We start from the raw sequence: 24,179 nt of genomic DNA, 5'->3' as shown, positions 1-24,179 counted from the left end.
ACGAATGGCATTAACCTAACAAGACCATCATGTGATTGGTGGAGGATAATGACATATATTGTCCCACCTAATAAAAATAAATTAGTTTGATTATAAATGTATGATAACAAGAAATTTAAGAAAAAAAATCATTATTTTTAAGTTAATGGGAAATTTTTATTGATAAATTTGTCATCTTCTTTTTTTTCTCTTTCCCTTTTTCACATAGGTGGATAGTGATCATTTGAATAAATTGAATTCTCTATGTAATCGAATCTTTTTTTTCACATTGATAATACAATCAATAGTTACAAATTGCTATTACTACAGACAATTACTAATATTACAACCATCATTGCCCAGATTGCTTGTTCTCTCTAATTTTTTAGGGACATCTGCTACATTCACAATTTTTGTAAGCGAGAAAGATTGTAATGGACTGCACTTAATTATTCTTAATTGAGAGAGAAGACTGAGTCCATTAGAACTCGAGGCCGAGTTCTATATAATTTGATTTAGATACTCAAACTGCGTAATTATAAAGTGGATATCAAAAGTTTTAATAAATTATTTATTTTAAATAGGTAAGATGGTGACATTTGAGTTGTTTTAATAGATGAGTGACACATGACATTCATACTCAAATTGAGACTCAAATATTGACATCCGCAACATTATTGAATAATTATTGATAAAATTTTAGATATTATACCTTGTGAAATTCTTAAATACTGAATATATTGAAAATTTTAAAGTACCTCAGTGACATCAGCAATTTATTAATGGTGTGAATAGTTTGGTGGTAAAATGATAAAAAGCTAAAAACATTAAGTGAGAAAAAAAAATAGTTGTTAGAAAAATTTAGAGGTATGGTGATATATAAGAAAATATTATGTGGTAAAATAATAATATTACTTTATAAAATACAAATCCACATATTAAATTCAACAAAAATATTTTTAATTAAGATTAAAATTACAATATAAATTATGAAATGGGGTGGGTGTAATTTTTAAAGAATAATTTATTTATGTGTTTAATTGAATTCTCATTTTAAAAAAGAAATAAATCAATTATACTTTTATTATTTAAGTAATTTTAATTAAAAAAAGTTTTATGAAAAAAATTAGGGGAGTCAAAAACTCTATTCAATCTCTAAAGCATTTGTTTAGATAGGTCTTTGCAGGAACTTATAGACCTACAAATAATAAGCCTAAAGGTTCATTTATTAGTTCTTTACAAAAGAAAAGAAACCCACCATTTACTCATTTTTTTGCCTCCTATTTAATTATAAAAAAGCCTAACTAATCATAGAGCTACTAAAAGAATTTATGTTGTGTTTACTTTTGGAGTGGGAGTGAGGAATGTTAATTTCTCCCATTTTAGTGTTTAATTACATATTTTAAAGGAGGATTAAGAATTCTACTCCGTAAACCTCACTCACTTTTGGAGTGGGGAGTGGGAGTGGGACTCTCATGGGATTCCCAGTCCCACCTCTTCATTTTTTACCCTCCTTTTATGAAATTTAATATAATTAAATTTAATAAATAATATCATTATATTTAACTAAATAATAATTTGCATTGATTTTAAGTTAAAATTATTTAAAAACAATATTATTATATTAATAGAGAATTAATAATATTACTATATGTTATCTTTATTTGAAAATTTAATATTAGTGTATTTATTTAAAAATAATAGTATTATATTTATTTAATATTATTTAATAATAATAATAATAATAATAAATAGTTTATTCTAAGAAAATATTAATTTTGTACTTGTACTAAAAATGTTTCATTTATGTTGCCCTTATCAATAGTTTTTAAGTTACATAATTAAAATTAATAAAAATTTGTGACGTACATAATTAAGAATATTAATAATTATCATAAATTTACAAATATAATAAAAAAAATTTAATCATCAAATATATTTTTTATTAACTTTGTAATTAAAAACTACAATTCTTTAAATAAGGGTAAAATTATAATTTAAAAATATTTACTCCCAATGCAAGACAAAGTAAACACATAAATTGGATTATAATATCCATTTCATGCTTCCATTCCAGTGTAAATAAACAATCTATTCTCATTCCCTCTTCACACTCCCAATCCTTAGATTCTCACTTCTCATAATTTCCACTCCAATCTAAAATATAAACACTACCTTAGTGTGTGTTGTAGTAGTATACAACTTTTCAAACAAATTCTCACATAATTTGAGCTTGGCTGTAAACAATATGTATTTGATTTTTTTTTCAATATAATCTATATTTGCAGAAACAACTCGGTCTAAATAACTTATACATCCCAAATACACTGGGAGGATAATGAGATCATATTTGCTTTCAAATAATTAATAGAAAGCAAAATAAAATTTTATTTGTGTTAAAAAATTTACTTTCATGCATATGCAAGGAGATGTTTATCTTATTAAAAAAATAAAGAAAAAATAACCTTATAAAGTGGTTGAATCATTCCTTCAACAAAATGTTAAGGGTCGTGGATTATCATTGAGCTATAAACCTAGTGACCTATACATAGATATATTTAGTAATTAATAAATAAGAATATAATTAAAAGGTGGGACTGATTTTTATTATTAGATGAATTTTTTCAGATGACAGAGGTGGGAGTAATTTCCATTTCATGATTTTTTATAAAGTTTCACATAATCTCAAAATTTACACGGCAACAACAAAACAAAAGGCAATAATAGCAAAATCAACATGCAATAACACATATAGCAGTCAAGCATGATGATCACACAACATCAAACTTGATGTTAATATTTTTCATTCACTATATATATGCATATTATATAATGCATATCTCAAAAAAAATGAATCGCTCAAGAAGATAAAGAAGAGGATGACGATGATGATGAAGGAGATGATGGATTGAACGGCTCCTGCTCCCCGCAGCTAAGCACTTCATTCGGACCTGCTTCCTCACGGCCAACGCCCATCAAATCAAGATAGTACAGATAATGTGAGATCATGTTGTTCATTGACTCGTCATCACCCTTGCCACAAACTTGGTCACCATAAAGAACATTCATGGTGGTGCCAAATCCATGCACCCTTTTGGCCAATGTGTCATTCTTGGTAGGCTTCCAGTTACCAACGAACGCGTCGTGCGCCGACGGCTGATGCTTCTTCACTGGAGTCATCCACCTCCACATTGCTGCCTGAAAGGCTAGGGTCGCATTGTTTTCTATGTACTCTGGGTGGTTCAATAGATTAACTTTTAGGGCTTCTCCTGTTTCCCCATAGTTGTAGTTCCTGTGTCATAGAAGAAAATACAAATATCCTTAAAAATTTTGAAGGTGATAGTTGTCAAGAGGGATTAGGGTTCTTTGTCTAAAGATTTACTTTACTTCCAAGCAAAGATTGATTTTACACAGCACCTACCGTACCACTTAAGTTGGTAGGTTTAACGTAGTTATACAATTTCTTCTTGAATAACAAGTCACCTGTGAAATTGCTTTGAAGAAAGGAATATTGAAGCTCATAATAAGCATAAATATAGTAAAAATATCTCGTTTTCAATTTTAACATTCCTGAGAGCGGGCCGGGGTTTGAAGTTTGAAACAAGAATAGTTCCTCGTGATTTCAAAAAGTTTTACTAGTTGAACTAATCAACACATATAATTTATTTGTTATTGCTAAAATCATTAATTATCAGGTGATTAATATTACAAGTTTGTAAAATAATAGATTAATTTTATGGAGATTCATTTAGGATTTTCTCTTGATTGGATGAAATTGTATTATTAATATTTAATTATATCTACTTTCTTATCTAAATATCCACCGGCTCACCGACCAATAATTTATATTTTGCTAGAGAAACTCAGATAATTAAGGTTATTTAACTTTATGGAGATGGAGAATGATATACACACCAGTAGAGGGGCAAGGCACCGCGGCCATGATATGAAACTCCAGGAGTGCAAGGATATGTGTATTTGAAGTCATCATCACAGTATATCTGGTTAGGACTCATCTCCTTGTTGTAGCATAGACCCCAAGCCAATGGTCCACCAGTTGCCACTCCATACCCACCTGAGAGAATTTGTTATAATCAATCACTAACATTGCTCGTAATTAAACATAAATATATCAATTAATCCCAAACACAAATCAAACAAAGATCCTAATAATAGATCTATGCAAACCTCTACACATTTTAAAATACATATTATAGTTGAGATTAGATAACGTTCGATGATCTCTAGTTATAATTTAACATCGTATTGTCCCTAGAGAAAATTATCCAGCCTCAAGATCGAATTTTAGAAACTCAAAGCTGTGAACTTACACGAGGTTTTGCTTCCAACGTGGCCAAGAAAAGCAGCAACTTCCTTTTGACCCATGAGCTTTCCTGCACTGGTACCAAACCCATGAGGCTGATATAAAGCAGCAGCGGTTATAAAAGAATGGTAGTCCCAAAACCCAACAGCATGAGCCACAGGGGTGTTACGCTTTGTAAAAAGGTTCTCAAATTGGTAAGTCTGAAAGTAATCGGATATCGTTTGATTGCAGCAGTACTCAGACCATCCTTTACACTCCCACCCTTTATCACATAATTTCTTGCCCTTCACAATCTTCACTAATGGCTTCACTGAAGATTCATCGCCATGCACAATGACTACCACTGATAAAATTGCGGTTGCAAAAAGTACTAGCTGCCATTTGAGCTTCATAGCTAAATGAATGGGAGGAAATTAAATGAGCTACGTTTAGAAATTTAATTTCCTGGTGGTTGATATGAGAAGTGAAGAAACGAATGTCATTTATATACATGTGTGAGTGATGAAGGAATGGAAAGTGAAAGTGCAACTTTTTGTTAGGAGAAGGAGGCTTTTCAGAGTTGGAGAGGAGGATGATTTTTGTTGCTTAATTTGTCATCTTCGTAAGGTGTAAGCAAAGAAATACTTGAATAAATAATGGGGTTGAAAGAGTTATGAATAATTCTTTTTATGGGAATTAAATAAAATAAATTCAATTTATATAGCTTTAAAATCCTAAAATGTGTTTTATAGTCTATGTTCAAATTATTTTACGAAAAGCTAGCGCAAACCAAAGTTAAATATTTGCTCCATCACTTGTTACTTTCTTGTTACTTTTTCATTTCTTCTATTCAAAATTCCTCATCATGGCTCTTTTTTTTTTTTTTTCCTTTTTCTTTTTTGTATGTTTGTCAATTGCTGTTTAATTTCTCATTGATTATTCACCACTTCTCGTGATTTGCCCATCACTTGGGCAGCAATTGCTCGTCATTTTCTAGTCGGTGCACACCAATTTTCATCACATAAAAATATAACTACCTATTTTCATAAAGTAAAACAAGTTTTTGCTGCGGTTGCTTTTCGAATTATCATATTACTCAAGACACGAACAATAATTAAAATCAGACATCTAGCAAAAAAATTTAAATTGATACAATTTATAACATAACTCAAGAGTCTATCTAACATATCCCTCAGCAATCAAAGATCCATTAGAACATCTCCAAAGAGTCTACCAAAAATATAGCCAAAGGAACCATTCTTATAAATACTCGTTTGGTATTTAACTTGTAAGTTAATCTTAAAAGAAACGTAATAGAAATACTAGTTTCTAGATTTTTTTTTTTCATTTTACAATAACAAAGTTAGCACTTATAATTAGATGTTGAAACGAAATTGTCATTTGTATATATAAATTCAGATTTACCACAAGTATTTTGTTGGATCAAGACCAACAAATAAACCAATCTCAATCCCCCAAGACCCACTCGACTTTAGCTTTAATCAAAGAACAAATCAAGATCAACCAATGCTACGTAGAACAATCTTAGCAAGAACCACAAAATATCAAAGAAAGTAAAAACAGAGGAACAATCAACACAAATGAGTTAAGTGGTTCAGCCACTAAGTGACCTACATCCACTGTGAAAGAGAGGAGTAAATCTTTACTAATTCGGTGTTTACAAGATACAAGATATTTAAGAAGCTATCACCCTCTTAATCGACTCAATAATGAAGCAAGGACAGCTTATATACACGCCTGAATTGCCCTAGCAACCACCCCCAGAAACCAGCTTACCAGACCTGGGTTTGTTGCTAACAAAACCCAGAAATTTCCCGCTGATCTTAACAGCATTAACAGCCTTTTAAACTGGTTTCAGCACACGTGTAAAAGCTTCACTCAAAACGCAGCCTTCTTCAGTCGTTTTAGGATAAGTAAAGCATGTGCAATATCACGTGCTCAACTTACTTATTCGGCTGATCCACCAGGCTCGTCATACGCCTCACCAGTGTCACAAAACCGACATATCATCCAGTTCAGAATATCTAAACTGACATGTCGTATCCAACTACAACTTCAGATTTGCAGTTCACTTCTTCAACATATTTGATAAAAACAGATTGGCGTTTGATAGACGTTCGAATGAGTACTAAACATTGGAGGAAAATGCAGCAACGGTCTTGAAGTTGAATGTCTATAAAGCCGACAGGTCGTCTATCAATTAATCTTATATAATGGCTTGTCGTCTAATTGTCTACGAATTTCTTCGATTTTAACATGTTGCCGCTTGCCAAGACGTCGCGGATCTATGTTCTATATACAAGGGATCTTAATTGGGCGTCTAGTAATAGTTGGGCAAGATGGGCCCAGAAGAGTCACTCAACCTCGGACTGGGCTAGGCCACCTTCCGAGAAACTCGACTTCCGCATGGAATTTGCGATTGATGAAACGAACGCGCTAATCCATCGGCAGCAACAATAAATGCAAATTTGATTTGTTTCGCTTTCAGTCCTTCCATTGACAGACAAATGCATGCACGATCACAGCCCGGCCGTATCCATCAGTTCACACGTTTTACGCAAGAAAATTGCTAGAGAAACAAAAGAACGCATCGTCTCTGAATTTGACCCGTCTCCGTTCCAAGTAAAGCGTTTCACCTCGTAAATCTTAAAAAAAATGAAAAGAGGCCCACACGCGTCATTAGTCCTGTGGAAAAGTCTTCTCCCCCCAGAAATTCAACTTGACTGACAGAAGTAATTCTTGTTTGCACCAAGTGTAAATGTTTTGGCTGTGCTACCATCGACTATTTTTGAATACTTAAAAAGAGGATGTTGTAATTGTACCATCGACATACGTTGTAGTTGAAAATGACTATTGATTGGACTTCTACGGGCACAATAATTTCAAGCCAGCTCAATTATAGATTGAACTTTCAAGTCATCTTAAAGAGAGAGAGAGAATCAAATTGGATTTCAAACGATGTTTAGTTGATAATCGTGAATCGAGAGACGTGTCGCTAATCCAATGCTTAATCTTTTTAATTCCCAAAAAGAAGAAGAATAAAACGAACTCCAAAGTTGAAGGCATGAAAAAAAACCAATAGAAAAATGGTGGGAAAAAAAAAAAGATGGAAACGGGGGTCATGGGACATGCAGCACGGCGTCCTGATTTGATATGTGACTTCAACTTTCCCGTGGATTTTTTTTTGGTTTTTTTCGTTTTTTTGCTGGCGGATTCACATTCGCCGACATGTAATCGAATCACGTTTTGTCTTGTCCGAGAGCTTGATGTCTGTGAATGAGTGTGCTATGTATCCTCAATTTTGAAAAGTCTATCATTACGTTGTCAGAAGGGTGGATCCAATTCCCTTGTACACATGTTACCTAATTATCATTCGTTTGTTGTAAAATATAAGATTTTTCTTAATGGTCCCCGGGATGATTTTTAAGTAATTTTATTTAGTCATTTGAGTTTGAATTCTAAAAATTAGGGATGGTTAGAAAGTCTAATTTAATTTTTGTCCGCTCCTATATCTTTAAATAAAATTAAAATAAATTAATTAACTTTATTGGACAATTTTCTTCACCAACGAGTTTCATGTAATAAATAACGTGGTAGTTCAGTTTCAATCTTTAATTATTTATTTTTCACGATAACTATGTCAGTGCCAAATTTTAATGGAAGTCTAGTCTTTATGATTTTTTTTCAAAGTTTTTATTTAAAATATTATATATACAATACAATTAAAGCCCAACACACAGTATAAATATACGCAATCAAATTTATACAATTGAAAAAAATAAAAATAATTATTTTTACTGGGAGATGCAATCCCTCCATTTTAAAAAAGAAGGATGTGTCGACTAATTCAACCAATAATTATTAAAAATTAAAAAAAGATAAAAAAAATACAAAACTTATTAAACATAACATCCAATTGTCTTTTTCATGTTAAACATTAGGTCCATTATTAGAGGTTTAAGGGAGATCCTGGGATGAAAATCATCGATAAGAACAAATCTTGCATGAGTTTGAATCTCGAGCACAATAAGTTTGAGAAAAAATGATAGATGTGACGAGATAAAAAGAGTGTGTTTGAATGTTTCTCTCATGACTTTTCCTCTTAGTTTGCATATCTCCAGTGCCTTGGGAAAAAAATATATTGAAATAAAAATTATGATAGAGGGACATTTTGGCCGTTCTAAGAATTTATTTTTACCCGTACAAGTATTTCATAACCATGATAATTTAATTTTAAAATAATTATTTTTGTTCTGTAGAGATCTTATTCAAATTGTTATTTTTGTGCGGGTGATGTTTTGTGACCGGCCGTGGAACTCTAACAGATACGGTAAATGGTTTATACTTGCTTTGAATCGATCAAAGCATTACTTTTCAATTCCCAAAAAGAACGAAAAAAGGAAAAATTAAAAAAACAACAAGAGCTGTTAATTTATTCGAGATCTATTTAAAATTGAGATTGAACCATTGTAATTTAAAAGTCGATACCTTAGTACTCTTTTGGTAAAATATTTTAACATAAAAGACGAATGATTATTAAAAAATGGTTATCGGAAGTGAAATTATAAAAATAAATTTAATGAGGAATGAAGCTGATATTTAGAAACTTGGATTCGATTATACTCTTTCAAATTTGTGAAAGATGATTAACCATGTTGTAATAGTATTAATCTAAGCAAAAATTGAAATTTAATTATAAATATACCAGCTAAATTGTATCATATTAAAAAAAAGAGAAAAAATTAGGGATGGCAAACAGCGGGCCTGGGCCGGGCTTTTTCAAGCCCATGTCCAAGTCATTTGTCAGCTAAGTGTACGGGCCTGGGGCGAGCTTGAGCTTTATTTATTTATTTTAAAATTTTTAAATTATTGTATATTTGAAATAAATTAATGATCAACAGGTTATTACAATCATAGATAAATTAAAGAAAATGAATATTTCAAATTAAAATAAATAAAGCAAATAAAAACTCATAACTTTAATTTTCTTTAATACTGGATTTTCTAATTCAAACGTTCTCTTAATTAATTAACACAAAAGAGATAATTTAGTATCATAATTGATTTATAAGTTAAGAATTTAAGTTTTCTTTTTTATTTTTAAATTACTTTTCAATTTTAATTATATTATTCTAATCTATAATTTTTTTTTTAAAAAGTAGTGGGCTTGGGCTTTGCCGGACTTTTTTTCTCGGGCCCTTGTCCAGTCCCTCATGGGTGAGGGCCGGGCGGGCTTGGGCCGGCCCGATTTTTTTTGCCACCCCTAGAAAAAACCATTTTCATCTCTAGGGTTTTATGCAATAACCAATTTCATCCTTACTTTTTAAACAATAGCCCAAAACATCATTCCGTTAACTCATCGTTAGTTGAATGTCGTTTGTTAATAATTCATTAAGGGTAAAAATGGATTTTCCATCAAAGAGAAAATTAGAAAAATAAATAAAAGTTGACATGTAACTAAAAATGATTTTATTTAATCCCACTAAAATATGAAATATTGAAAAAGATGAAAAACTTATATTTCAAGCAATTCTTTTTTCACTTCTTTCTATTTTAGCGACATAAAAGCCCTATAAACCCTAAATCTAAGTACCAAAAATATCACAATTTTCCTATTCATATAAGTATACTCTCTAATTGTACTGTAAAATGACTTGAATTTAGTTGAAGATAAAGAAGATATTCAGCACATGCAAGCGCATAAAAATTGGTGGTATTTTTGAGTTTTTCTTCCAATGATTTAAAGAATAAAGATCTTGTGTTAATTACAATTTGTTCCTTATGACAATTATTCAATGGTTATATCAAACTATATCATCGTTGATTTCATTTAAGAAAAAGTTAATGAATTTTGCATACTTTGTAGTGTTATTTAATTGTGTAAAAATATATTTTAATATAGTTTGTATCATTTTAATAAAAAATCATATTTTGCCCTCAATTAATTACTAGTTAACGGCTTTACACTAACGGTGAGTTAACGGAAGGATATTTTATGTTATTATTTGAAAAATAGGAATAAAATGGGCTATTGTATTAAACCTTAGGAATGAAAAGAGTTTTTTCCTAAAAAAAAATTATTATAAAATATTAAAAGGTCAGAGAGCGGTCGAGTGCACTCGGGGTCACAATGGATAATGATGGGGATTGGTAATAAGAGTTATTATTTTTCTTCAATTTTAGCTTCTTTTTATTAGGGTTTTAAGGAAATATTAATAATTTAAAAAGGATAAAATAATAATCTTAATTATTTATGATAATGTAAATATTTGAAATTAACAGAGATAAAAAATATCAAAAAAATAAATAAAGTTGTAATTTTTGCGCCAGAAATCTCAATTCTTTTTTTAGCTGTGTCATTTTGTGAATTGCCATCACGGGCAATATTTTCTTTTTAAAGTGAACCACTAGTCAATAAAAATTTTAAATAATGATAGAGAATTTTTTTTTTTATTACAAATAAAGCGTTCTTAGCGATCCACTTGCAGAAGCCTCAAAATTCAGGGGAGGCTTTGAAAATTATCCATCTTCAAATCAAGGACAAAAAAGTGGCCCAATCCACGTAAGCAGTCATTATTGCAGAAGCAGAACCCATGCCCGCATACACCCCCAAATGTCAAATGAAATGGAAAGCCCTCCCTGCTGAACCCCTGGCCCCTGCCCTTGCCCTTGCTTGGAAAATTCTGTAAACATTAATTAATTATTAAAATTAATAAATAGTTTTATTATATATTTTATAATCGAGTCCATTTGGTCCGAGCTCTTTCTTTTTCACTTCCATTCGAGAGGGAAATAAATAAATAAATAAATAAAACAAATCAGAAAGCACTCTCTGTGTGATCACCGAAAACAAACAGGTTGAGTTTAATTTAATTTAATTATTATCACTGCGTTTGCTCTCTTCTTACATCGCGCGTCTCTAATCTATCGATCGACTAATTAATTAATTATTTGTTTGTCTATTCATCGATTTGTGTTACAGAGATAATTGAATTATTGATTTTTTTTTTGTTTTTGCATGCGTTAATTGTTTTAAGTGTTCGGTTTTTTTTTTCTCTTGCAGGTTTTTATGCGATGGCTGAGCTGCTTGTCGGCTCAGAGATTCATGGATTCCATACGTTGAAAGGTACGGATACAGAATCGTGATGCTTCAAAACGCCGCGTTTTTTATTGAATGATCGTGGAAATGAAGTTTTTTGTGTGAGAAATTGCGTAGCATTTGTTGTTTGAATTGGTTAATGTGAATCGATAGTGATGTCGACAATTTTGGGGAGGAAATTTTGGACTAAAGACAAAAATTAATATTCCTGATGTGCTAAAGAACTATTGTAGAGCGAGAGAAGTACTCTGAATTTCAATTTAAGATAATCTGGGTTTGTCAGTATGCTTACTGGCATGAATTGTTTAGGATGACAAAGGGAAGCAAGTTCTCTTGAATTGTCAATTTAAGTTAATTTTGTGTTTTGGAGTATGTAGTTTCTGGCTGCTTTTTCTTAGAATGGTTGGTTGGGTTTTCCAAATGTTTGTCTGGCAGTGCTTATGTTTTATTTCTTCTTGTTTTTAGGGAATTTGTTAATTGATTTTGTTGGTTTGCTGTTTGGTGACAGATTTGGATGTTGCTAATATGATGGAGGAGGCCAAGACAAGATGGCTTCGTCCAAATGAAATTCATGCCATCCTATGTAATAGCAAGTATTTCAGCATCAATGCAAAGCCAGTGAACTTGCCCAAAAGTAACTACCGTCCTCCAATCTTTTATTATCAGCACTCTTTGATATGTATCTGTTGATTGAAGCAATTCCTAGTCAAGTTGCATCTATGAGATTTCGACCATATGTAATACTTAGAATTTGTGAACTCGCTGCAGAGTTTGTTTGTTTACTATCAAATAAACAGTGTAATAGTTAATAGCCTCGCTGTAGGAAGCATATTTCTAACTTGGATTTGATGAAATTTGCTATTATGTTCCATTGTTTCTTTGTCTATCAACTGATGGAAACAGATAAGTACTAATATTGGTATATTGGTCTTCTTTTAAAAATAACAGGTGGCACTGTTGTATTGTTTGACCGCAAGATGCTTAGGAATTTTCGCAAAGATGGTCATAACTGGAAGAAGAAAAAGGACGGGAAGACAGTTAAGGAAGCTCATGAGCATCTAAAAGTAAGGTTTTTGAGCACCAAAACGCTAGGATTTTGCACTTTATAATGTGTAATTGACCTATATAAAAGCTGCTTTAGCTAGCTTAGTGAAGATGGATTGTTATTTAGTTTGTTGTTTGAGATTTGGATTAGCTAGTTTTGCGGAATAGTTATAATGCAACTTTTCAAGGTTTAAATTGGGTTTTGCATAGAAAATTCTAGTGATGGGATTTATCTGTTTGCAGAACTGAATATTAAAGCAATATGTTACTTATTCTTCATGCAATTCAGGGAGCTCTGATGTGATGTAATCTTCATTTTGTTCCATGGTCTAGGTTGGCAATGAAGAGAGGATTCATGTATACTATGCGCATGGTGAAGATAGCCCAACCTTTGTTCGTAGATGTTATTGGCTACTTGATAAGTATGTGATCTCGTGGATTTATTTGTGAAGCATTTTTTGCTTGTTATCTGTGTAATATACTTTGAAGTAAAAGAGAATGCATTTTCTCTTTCTCTCTTTTTCTTTTTATACACAATGGTTTTCTTACCTTTGGTTTCTTGTCTTCTTTGTTTCAGGACTCTAGAAAACATAGTCCTCGTTCATTATCGTGAAACACATGAGGTTCATTTCACCATAACTCATCTGCTGTCATTAATGCTGTGTTTGAATGATCTGCCTTATAGTTTGAAGCGTTGGTGGCTCTTCTTGGCCAATGATGAAGATCTACTATTCTGTTATCTGAATTTAGACGAGTAGGTAGTAGCTTAATGATTACTTGGACATGGCCAGAGAACACATCAAAGTTACATTTAATTCAAAGTCTCTAGTTCTACTTATGCTCATCTTTCTTTGTCTATCTTTGTGGGCATCATTGCATTTTTTACTGCGGACTCACGTGTAAAGCATTGAAATTAACCATCCATAGTGTCAAGACAAAGAATTCCTACTTTAAAGATTCAGCTCTTGGTTCTGGCTTTGACTACAAATTAGGTTTTAGAACCTAATGAAACCCTAAACAAGAATAAATTAGCATCAGCCCCCAGATGTTTCAACCATGTGCACCATGCACCCAATTGTTTCAACCATGTGCATTGTGCCCCAATTTCTGTCAATTTGACAGTTTAATCTAGTGATGAAAGGGCAAAATGGGTAATTCACTGATAAGAAATTAATAATTTCAATTTATTTCTCTTTTTACATTTTTTTTTCTTTTATCTTCTTCTTTTTATTTTTTTTTTGTTGTCTCTTCTTCATCATTTTTTCTTTGTCTCTTCATCATTTTTTCTTCATTTTCTTTTATTTTTTTCTTCATCTTCATCGCGGCGTCGATCTTCTTCTTCTTCGTCTTTGCAGTGTCGATGCGATACAGCCTCGCAATCTGCTCCCAGATTGCAGCAGCACAACGCTAGCGCATCACCGCTGTAATCGATGCTGCTATCGGCCCTTAATTCTTTTTAGGGTCTTGGTATTCTTGTTTAGGGTTTCATTAGTAATTTGGGTTTGTTTGGTTGGGTGTATTTGTTTCTTTATTGTTTGATTTTATGACAGAATGACATAATTTTTGACCCTATTAATTCATGTATCTTAAATTAATTCACACAAAAACTAAAGAAGTTAACAACTATGCTTGCCGGATGGTGGCTTTGACGGTCAAATGGTTAGGATTCGGAGGTTTTATTTTGTTGATTGGTTGAAAAAGGTGGTGATGGATAATGATTTTGAAGTGATGGAACTGGAAGAGATTTGAGTATTTTTTATTGGGTTATTTGTCACGACTTTGATCATTTTCAGATTCAAGGTTTAGTATTTGTTGGTTTGGGATGAGTTCAATTTTTTTTTTTAAAAGCAGAACAAAAAATAAAAAACAAAAACTTATTGTAAAGTTGATAAATTGTAAGGGGTATTTTAGTATTTGTATATTCAATTTCAAATCAAATAAGGGGTAATATGGTCATTTAAACAAAAAAATGTCTATGGGTAAATTTTAACCCTCAATTAACAAAATTGGGGGGGGGGGGGGGGGGGAGGGGTTTGCACTCAGTCGAAACATCTGAGGGCTAACTCTAAATTACCCTAGAACCTATGACAAAATTATCTAGTGTACATAATATCTTTGAGCTTCCCAGTATGCTAGTCCTAAGCAGGTTGATTTGTAAATTGTTCTTTTACCTGAATCTTATTTTAGATTTTTGCTGACTATTGTATGGTTGCAGGGAACTCCAGCCACCCCTCCGAATTCACATTCAAGTTCAATCTCAGATCAGTCTGCTCCTTTGCTTTTATCAGAAGAATTTAATTCTGGAGCTGGTCATGCATACTCTGCTGGGGGAAAAGAACTACAAGGTAATCAGAAAAGACTAAATTCAATTAATATTTGCAATGTCAATTTGATAATTGCATTTCTATAATATGATAAGCATTCTTGGGTCAGCCATGTTGGAAATAAACTAACCCTTTTTTTAATGAGCCAACAGCACCAAATGAAAGTCTAACAGTCCAAAATCATGAAATGAGGCTTCACGAACTTAATACACTTGAATGGGATGACCTTGTGGTTACAAATGATTCTAATGATTCGACTGAACCTAGAGGAGGTAAGCACTGGATGACAGTTTTTGCAAGCAAGTAGTTTAAATGTTTAATCAGGAAGTTATTATATAGGTTCTTTTATGTATTGATTCTATTTATTTATCTGTTATTTATAATTTTTGGTGGCAGACAAGTTTTCACACTTTGACCAACAGAATCACACTGCAATAAAAGGGGCTGCGAGTAATGTAAGCTGGATTATTTATGGTTCTGAATTTCTTCCTTTGATCTTTTGCTTCAGTCCATGTGACTTCTTGTTGCTAACCTCACTTTTGTCATTTTCTTTCTTTGCACACTAGTGATCTCATGTAGTTCTGACCTCAGCATTAAACAGCATGGTATTTTTATGTCATCCTTTCATAATTTTTTCAGCATGTTTATTAGATGGCTAGTTCATCTGGTGTTAAATTGCCAACTCTGACATTGGGAACACTGATTGTTAGTTTTATACAATATTGGTCTTGATAAGGTTCTCACATCCCAGTTGTTGGAACACAACTATCCTATATTTTGTTCTTTTGCATTCTAATATGGTGATTTTTGTAATCTAGTGTTGTACTTGCTCATATGCAATTTAATTAGTTTGTTTGGTGAACTTTGGCACTGATGTCATATGACCTACACCTTATAAACACTTCTTTGAACAAATTTCTGCCACAATATTGCGTTCCTTAATGTTGTTAAAATTACTCCAGTAACTTTCATTTTGCGTCATTTGTTAGCACAAATAAATAGTCCTGTAATCCAATTTTGCAGGGTAGCTTTTTTCCATCCCATGATTCATATGCTGAAGTTTCTTCCGGGGGCTGTCTGACTAGCCTGAGCCAGCCAATTGATAGAAGTAATAACACTCAATTCAATAATTTGGATGGTGTTTATAGTGAATTAATGGGGACTCAATCAAGTGTAAGTTCACAGAGAAATGAATTTGGTGAGGTGTGCACTGGTGATTCCTTGGACATTTTGGCTGGTGATGGCTTGCAGAGTCAGGACAGTTTTGGAAAATGGATGAACTACATCATGACTGATTCCCCAGGCTCAGTGGATGACCCTGTGCTTGAACCCTCCATTTCTTCTGGTCATCATCAATTTACTGTTCCAGAGCACTTATTTAGCATAACAGATGTTTCACCTGCCTGGGCCTTTTCAAATGAAAAGACAAAGGTTTTTATTCCATTTGCTACTTTCCTCTGCTAGTGTTGTGTAGTGCTTGTTACTTTGGCAGTTTTTCTCAATAGAATGGAATTGGGTTCTGAGAGCCAGTGAGTTATAGGATGGGTTATCAGTTTAATTCCAAAAGAGAGTGCATTTCTTATTTGCCAAGGGGAAAAGGTTTTCATGAAAGTATCTGAGTTCAATTTTAAAGTTTTGGTCATGAATGCTTAATATTCTTGAGCTCAATTAATTGGTACTTTTATGGTTATATATATACATATATACACATATATATATACATATATACATATATACATATATACATATATATATAAAAGTTGGATGGTGGCAGAGCCTGAATCAATTTTTTAGGCCCTACCTCCCCCGAGATTTGAACTAGGGTGGCCAGACAAAAAAAGCAGCTTGAAAACCACTCGCTGTACTATATATATATATAAGTTGGATGGTGGGCAAAGCCTGAATCAATTTTTTAGTCCCTACCTCCCTCGAGATTCGAACTGGGGTGGCCAAACACAAAAAAAGCAGCTTGAAAACCACTCCCTCTACTATCCGATCGGGGTATAGATGCTTTTATGGTTTTTATTGTAAAATCTTGACCTTCCGTTAATTGTTGTTGCAGATCCTAGTCACTGGATTCTTTCATAAGGATTGTTTACATCTTTCAAAATCCAATATGTTCTGTGTCTGTGGCGAGGTACGTGTGCCTGCGGAGTTTGTTCAGGCTGGGGTGTACCGCTGTTTTTTACCACCACATTCTCCTGGATTATTCCTTCTTTATATGAGTCTTGATGGCCATAAACCCATCAGCCAAGTTCTAAATTTTGAGTATCGTAGTCCTCAACTGCATGCGCCAGTTGCTTCTTCAGAAGACAAGTCCAAATGGGAAGAGTTTCAAGTTCAAATGAGGCTAGCTCATCTGCTTTTCTCTAGTTTCAAGGGCCTTAAAATTTTATCCAGTAAAGTGCCGCCAAATTCCCTGAAGGAAGCTAAGAAGTTTGCCTCGAAATCCACTTGTATTTCCAATAGCTGGGCGTATTTATTTAAGTCTATTGGAGACAAAAGAACTTCATTGCCAGAAGCAAAAGACAGTTTCTTTGAACTCACTTTGAAGAGCAAATTGAAGGAATGGCTGCTGGAAAGAGTAGTTGAAGGCAGTAAGACCACTGAATATGATGTTCATGGTCAAGGAGTAATACATTTGTGTGCTATGCTTGGATACACATGGGCTATTCTTTTATTTTCATGGTCAGGCTTGTCGTTAGATTTTCGAGATAAATATGGATGGACAGCTCTTCATTGGGCTGCATATTATGGAAGGTATGAAAGTTCAAGCTATCATATTTACTAAATATCAATGCAGCTGGTTAGGTTGAGTTTGTATGCATTATATAAATAAGGGTATTTTCTTCTTGTATATCAATTGCTTTCTTTTACTTTTAAGCATGGTAAATACGCATCTGCAGGGAGAAAATGGTCGTAGGTCTTTTATCAGCAGGAGCAAAGCCAAACTTGGTCACAGACCCCACGTCAGAAAATCCTGGAGGATTGAATGCTGCAGATGTTGCATCTAAGAAGGGTTTTGACGGCCTAGCGGCTTTTCTTTCGGAACAGGCTCTAGTAGCACAATTCAATGACATGACCTTAGCTGGCAATATTAGTGGCTCACTGCAAACAGGCTCAACCATTACAGTAGACACACAGAACCTCACTGAGGATGAGGTGTATCTAAAAGATACTTTGTCAGCTTACCGGACAGCTGCTGAAGCTGCAGCACGAATTCAGGCTGCATTCAGGGAGCACTCTCTAAAAGTACAGACTAAAGCAATTAGGTTTTCTAGTCCAGAGGAGGAAGCACAAAATATAATTGCTGCATTGAAGATTCAACATGCCTTTCGGAATTTTGAAGTACGGAAAAAGATGGCAGCTGCTGCTCGTATCCAGCATAGGTTCCGTTCCTGGAAAGTGCGTAAAGAATTCCTTAATATGCGTCGTCAGGCTATCAAAATTCAGGTAATTCTTCTGTGCATTGTTTTGTAGCTGGTTTGATTTTAGCAAGTTTAGCTATAGAATGTTATGTGCACGAAAGGTAAAAACGGAACTTTTTTTATCTCCCCATTGTTCCCGAATGCTGACATTCTAAGCTAGGATACGCCAATTTCAAAGATCCAGCATTGACTTGCTGAATTGCAACTATTCTAATGCAGGCTGCTTTCCGGGGCTTCCAAGTAAGGAAGCAATATGGTAAGATTCTCTGGTCAGTTGGTGTGCTTGAGAAAGCAATTCTGCGCTGGCGGTTGAAAAGAAAAGGTTTCCGTGGACTTCAGGTAGACCGGGTTGAAGTTGAAGCAGTTTCAGATCCAAATCACGAAGGTGACGCAGAGGAAGACTTCTACCGGGCCAGCCGAAAACAAGCTGAAGAGCGTGTTGAGAGATCTGTTGTACGGGTTCAATCCATGTTTCGTTCAAAGAAAGCACAAGAAGAATATCGGAGGATGAAGCTGGCTCATGATCAGGCAAAGGTGGGTAATTAAATGAAAACTAATATGGTTTCATTCAATGTGAATTGATTTACCAATCTAATCTTTGCTCTATGCGCAGCTGGAATATGAAGGGCTACTTGACCCAGATATGGAAATGGCTGATTGACAGCGGGAAGATATTCTGACATCCTGAAAGTTCAGAATCTGACCAAGTAACTATAGTTGATGACACCTGGGGACAAAAGAGCAATCAACGGAAAAAGTATGTATAGCTATGTAGCATGTACATGTGTAGATGTCTAGGGCAAGTGTGTACTAATGGCCCTTTCAACCTGTTTTAAGATTTTGGAGGGGTCATGGTTTCAGTGTCCATATTAATTAAACTAGGATCTTTTCTGTGCTTTTGGGTCTTGGATCCCTGGTTGTTGTTTTGAGTGCTAGACGATCTTGGTGTAAGATAAGGGAGTTGAATTTTGTGCAACTTTCTGCAGGTTATCATCGTTGGACTGAAAACTAAAATGCCCACTCCCTCTCTCTCTCTCTCTCTCTTTGTTTTTTTTATTTTATTATTTTCTTCTTTCCAATCTTTAGCATAGTTTGGCTGAACTATTGTTTTACCATTTTTCTTCCTACCATTTTTTTACCAATTCATTTAACCAAATACAACTCACGATATATTGACAGAGTCGTATTCAAAAGGAGTCAAGATTCTTGTGTGGCTTGTGACCTGTCAATAAAAAGATAGAGTGTTAACGTATATGCTCCTATCTAGTTTTTTTTTTCCTCATTTTTTCCTTTTTTTGATAATGCTTGGTACATTGCAGATGTTTAAGAGCAATAACATTACACGTTGTACACCTCAATACTTTTGCTATTCTTCGATATCAATAAAAACTAAGAACACAAGCACAACTTACCTATTCTTAGCACAAAGCCTAGTACATTTGAGGATGTATATGAGCTAATATTGACATAGAAGTGGTATTACTAATTGGCAGCTAAATTGAACCGAACCCTAAATAGAAGCTATTTTAATAGACATAACAGCTCTTGTAAATTAAGTGACTATTCTATGTGGCCGAGATGTTGCATTCATCCTCTTCAAAACTAGTTAGCTTATTTGATGTACTGTGAGAGCCATTTAAAACCTTCCCCGTATCCCATTTTACGAACAATGCTGCACATGAACACCTCCAGGGGGCGGACATTTGTGTTGTCTAGATTGACATTTCCCTTGCCTGTGGTGAAGTTAGTCAGGCCCATGTGGTAACGCAACTCATCCTCTGAAGCAGCATATGGTATATCGATCTTGTTTCCCAGAATGAGAAATGGGACATCAGCTAAGGCTTCATCTGAAAGGAGAGCATCAAGCTCCCGTTTTGATTCAGAGAATCTCTCCTTGTCATAGGCATCAATCAGATAGACCACAGCATCAACCTAAATGATGAAAAGATTACATATTATTGTGAATTTAACACAAGATAGTCAACTTTGTCATACAGAGGCGTCAGCACACAAAACAAATATTATATCAATTTTCCATTACTACCTTCTTGAACTGAGCATATTAAAACTACAAAATTTTCATTTGCAAAAGCCCTTCTCAACATTCAAGTTTTGCGTTTAAAACATGATACTAGAAGTGTAGAACACTAAATTTATTCTTCTTACGGTTTTAGAGGTTATCAAATTTCTCAAAGTTTTTCGCCAATCTTAATATGCACCTAGAAATTGAATATATATGAGGTGATGCAATTATGAACAAGCAGTTACTAAAACAATTAGTTGAAATTATGAAAGGCATAAAATATAAAGTAAAATTGAAATATACCTTGGCATAGTAGTCTTTCCAGACTCTGCGGGCCATCTGATGGCCACCCAAATCAAAAGCCTTGAACTTTATTTTCCCGATACTCAATTCCTCTGATGTCGGGTACTGTGTTGGCTGATGCTGTACTAGTCTCTGCAAATAACATCATTAAATTAATTAATTAACAAAACCCCACTTCTACTATTAGCTAATAACTTCAATTTTTTGTTCAATTATTCAAGCACTTAATCATTAAACAAAAAATTTGAAACCTTATGACCGCTTATCAAATATCTGAAAGAAAAAAAAAAAAAAAAAACCTCATCTTTGAGCATGTGAAGCAACGTCGTTTTGCCGGAATTATCAAGGCCCAAGAATAAAATCTTGGCTTCTTTTTGCCATAAACCAAGCGAGACAAGAATTCCATAGAACCAATCAACAAGAAACATTATCTTTTTTTTTTGGGAAAAAAAGATAAACGGTCTGCAGAAAGAAAATTGAAGAAGAGCTGAGAAAACGATGAGGAAAGCTTAAATCAAATTTAAATTTTGGATTTTGAATTTGTAGTATGAAGTGGAACTTGAATTACCGGTAGGGCCGGTGAGTGAGATGATGTGAACTGGCGGAGGGAATAAGTGGGTGACTGGGTGTAGCAGGTCTTTCGAGTTTGTGTGTACGTGGTTGGGGATTACTTGCCGGTACGCGTCATTTTGGTGTAATGTGGCCAATTGCCACTATATTATTAGATTATTATTTTAAAGTACTGAATAGTGATCGCAGTGATTTTGTTGTGATAGACTGATTACGTGGACGGAGAATGATACGGTTCTACTTAAAGCATTGAATTGATGCCTACAAAGACCCATCCAACGGTCGTGATTGGATTTTCGTCAGAAGCATGATTGACTAAAAAGGAATTTCATTAAAATAAAAATAAAAAATCAATCAGGTGAGCTCGTCTTGTTCCTCATCCATGGGCCTATCCAACAGCAGTTTTAACACACACGAACACTTAACTGGGCCATGTAATTATTGCTCTTTCATTCCAGTGTTGAGCATGTGTACAAACGTACCCAGGATTCCAAAATGGGAGCAACATCGACAATACAAAAGTAGGCAGATGCATACAAACTTGTTCTGAAAGAAAATAAAAACAAATTTCACATTGATCAAATGGTGCAACAATTGTTGAGTCTTTTCATACCCGTCAAATAAACATCAAAAATTTGGTTTTTCAATTAACTGTAGTCAGACACGGCAAAAAATTACGGGAAAAATATCCCAAAAGAATGAATACATATGACCATATGATGTCATCAACTCTACTTGATATACTGAGAGAGCCACTTGAAGCCATCGCCATATCCCATCTTGCGCACAATACTACACATGAAGACCTCGAGCGGTCGAACGCTGGAATCCGTTAGATTCACCTTCCCCTTGCCGGTTGTGAAATTGGTTAGTCCAAGATGGTAACGAAGCTCGTCTTCTGAAGCTGCATACGGAATGTCAATCTTATTGCCTAAAATGAGAAAGGGAACATTGGCCAGGGCTTCATCTGAAAGAAGGGCATCCAGCTCTCTTTTCGATTCTGCAAATCTCTCCTTGTCGTAAGCATCGACCAAGTACACAACCGCATCCACCTGTTTAGCGAGGGCAGTAGAAAAGAAAATGGTGGCATTAGTCATTTGCGAAGATGTAAGGACAAGAGACATACATTTGGTATTAAATACTGAGGCCAGCATTTAAATGGAAGCCACGATGAACCCACACAAAAAAATGATTAATGAACTTCAGACATCAATTCAAACCAAGCCAACATTCGACATGGAATGGAGAATGAATAAGTAATTTCAGGATCCACGTGTGTTTCGTATGACTATCAATTGTCCAGACATAGAAAAAATGTTAATTGCTGGAATCAACAGAGAGTCCACACAAAGAAACAAGACAAGTAATTCATTGAATTAAAAGGAATCAATATCTACGAATAACAAGTAGTTGAGAAAGTTAATAGCTTAGAACCCTCAGAGCCCAGAACTCTCATAGCCAAATCCAAATAATAAGATAAATAACCCTTTCAAGCAACCATAATTCAACTGAAATAAAGCTAACTTTTGTTACAAAACAACTTTCATAAAGCTAGTAATTCTTTCCAAAAGAACATCATGTATGGAGAGCTACTATTAGAAACCTCCCAAACAAGAAAAAAGGCATTATCAGCGAAACTCCCATCATCAATGTCTGCCTCCCATGAATCAGATAACCGCTAGCAAACAATAAACACAGGAGAATTTAAAAAAAAAAAAAAAAAACTCAAGCATGTCTATTCATTTCAAAACATAAACCAGCCAATGGCTTAAGCAGGCTAGCAGCTTTCAAATTCAAGACAAAAAAAATTCATCTACATCACATAAACTTGGCATCTACTATTACATCACAGGCAATCGAATAGATAAAGTAAATAAATGAATTAATAAAGAAAAATACCTTAGCATAATAATCTTTCCAAACACGGCGAGCGATCTGGTGACCACCCAAATCAAAAGCTTTGAACTTGATTTTCCCAATGCTCAATTCCTCTGATGTGGGGTGCTGTGTTGGCTGGTGCTGCACCAATCTCTGCAAATCAGATTACAAAAACAAGAAAGTTTCAAAATCCCACATTACACAAATCCCATAACACTAAATCAACGAAAGAAACAAAAATACAAGAAAGAAGCGGACCTCGTCTTTTAACATATGAAGAAGGGTAGTTTTGCCGGCGTTATCGAGGCCTAAAAAGAGAATCTTGGCTTCTTTTTGCCATAACCCAAGAGAAGCAAGAACGCCATAGAACCAGTCTAAGAGAAACATGGCTTTCTTTCTTTTGTTTGTTTGTCTAATGAGATCTGCTGCACAGAGATTGAATGTAATGGTGTGTGTGTGTGTGTAATGGGGTTAATTGTTTGTGTCGTTTTTTACGTTTTCCAGCTACTTCCAGCGTTACAGCTTATTAGAAATAGAATTATTCGTTCAAGATTTGTAATTGCGTGTGAGAACTCAGAGAAATTATTATTAAATGTTGATTTTCATTTTTTTAAATTGTTTCACATGTGATTTTTCTTTTTAAATACTGAGATATTACAATCATAACTTTATTCCGGAGCAATGTCCCTCACTTAATATAAGAGGAAAATCTATTTTATTCCCAAAGTGAGGAGCCAAATAAATTCTCATTAGAAGGGAACTTGAGTCTCATCCATTACTGAAACTCGAACTCATGCACCTAAAGACACTTCGCTTGTGATTTTCAAATTATGTTATGGTTTTAGGCACAGTCTCACATAACTTTTTAAATAAAATATATTTAAGTAGATTTTTTATTAGTATAATTTTTATAAATAAAGTTTATATTAAAATTATAAAATTATTTATATATATAAATTTTTAAAAGTTATGTTATGAAAAAATTAAATAAAATTATTAAATAAGTAAATAATATTTTAGAGATTTTAATATTTTTTTAAAAAAATTTAATCTTTAATCTCAAAAGTTTAAATTTAAACTTTTATTAGTAAAGATAAAATAACTTATTCAATTTTTAAAAACTCTACTTTAAAAAACAAACAAATAACAACAAAAATTTTGTTAAAAACTTATGAAATTAAATAAATACTTACGACCATTAAATAAA

At 33.6% G+C, this 24,179-nt stretch overlaps 4 protein-coding genes and 1 non-coding gene across 5 annotated transcripts; 1 reads left to right on the top strand and 4 right to left on the bottom strand.

The window, feature by feature from the left end:
* Positions 1-2,575: 2,575 nt before the first annotated feature.
* On the bottom strand, positions 2,576-4,746 carry LOC18031389 (chitinase-like protein 2). The gene is made up of 3 exons (XM_006419359.2): positions 4,311-4,746; positions 3,895-4,054; positions 2,576-3,271 (listed from the first exon to the last, which is right to left on the bottom strand). Exons 1-3 carry the CDS (start codon positions 4,693-4,695, stop codon positions 2,839-2,841), a joined length of 978 nt encoding a protein of 325 aa, XP_006419422.1. The 5' UTR covers positions 4,696-4,746; the 3' UTR covers positions 2,576-2,838.
* Positions 4,747-10,979: 6,233 nt separating this feature from the next.
* LOC18031834 (calmodulin-binding transcription activator 5) lies at positions 10,980-19,183 on the top strand. Its single transcript, XM_024181173.1, has 14 exons — positions 10,980-11,160; positions 11,367-11,429; positions 11,911-12,036; positions 12,351-12,466; positions 12,780-12,868; positions 13,024-13,069; positions 14,662-14,791; positions 14,923-15,042; positions 15,167-15,225; positions 15,794-16,201; positions 16,833-17,530; positions 17,677-18,223; positions 18,418-18,732; positions 18,812-19,183. Exons 2-14 carry the CDS (start codon positions 11,378-11,380, stop codon positions 18,857-18,859), a joined length of 2,754 nt encoding a protein of 917 aa, XP_024036941.1. The 5' UTR covers positions 10,980-11,160; positions 11,367-11,377; the 3' UTR covers positions 18,860-19,183.
* Positions 19,184-19,270: 87 nt separating this feature from the next.
* Positions 19,271-21,018, bottom strand: LOC18031551 (GTP-binding protein SAR1A). The gene is made up of 3 exons (XM_024181188.1): positions 20,824-21,018; positions 20,525-20,656; positions 19,271-20,130 (listed from the first exon to the last, which is right to left on the bottom strand). The coding sequence occupies exons 1-3, from the start codon at positions 20,950-20,952 to the stop codon at positions 19,810-19,812; spliced, it is 582 nt and encodes a 193-aa protein (XP_024036956.1). The 5' UTR covers positions 20,953-21,018; the 3' UTR covers positions 19,271-19,809.
* A 507-nt stretch (positions 21,019-21,525) lies between these two features.
* LOC112096942 (GTP-binding protein SAR1A-like) lies at positions 21,526-23,525 on the bottom strand. Its single transcript, XM_024181180.1, has 3 exons — positions 23,231-23,525; positions 22,994-23,125; positions 21,526-22,146 (listed from the first exon to the last, which is right to left on the bottom strand). Exons 1-3 carry the CDS (start codon positions 23,357-23,359, stop codon positions 21,826-21,828), a joined length of 582 nt encoding a protein of 193 aa, XP_024036948.1. The 5' UTR covers positions 23,360-23,525; the 3' UTR covers positions 21,526-21,825.
* LOC112095525 lies at positions 22,670-22,795 on the bottom strand. The gene has a single exon (XR_002903901.1). It is a non-coding gene; the product is annotated as a small nucleolar RNA snoR83 (small nucleolar RNA).
* Positions 23,526-24,179: the final 654 nt, after the last annotated feature.

The sequence above is a fragment of the Citrus clementina genome, unplaced genomic scaffold (genome assembly GCF_000493195.1).
Source record: "Citrus clementina cultivar Clemenules unplaced genomic scaffold, Citrus_clementina_v1.0 scaffold_9, whole genome shotgun sequence".
NCBI lineage: Eukaryota > Viridiplantae > Streptophyta > Magnoliopsida > Sapindales > Rutaceae > Citrus > Citrus x clementina.
The sequence above is the reverse complement of the archived record's forward strand: the minus strand, read 5'-3'. Positions and strand labels throughout refer to the sequence as shown.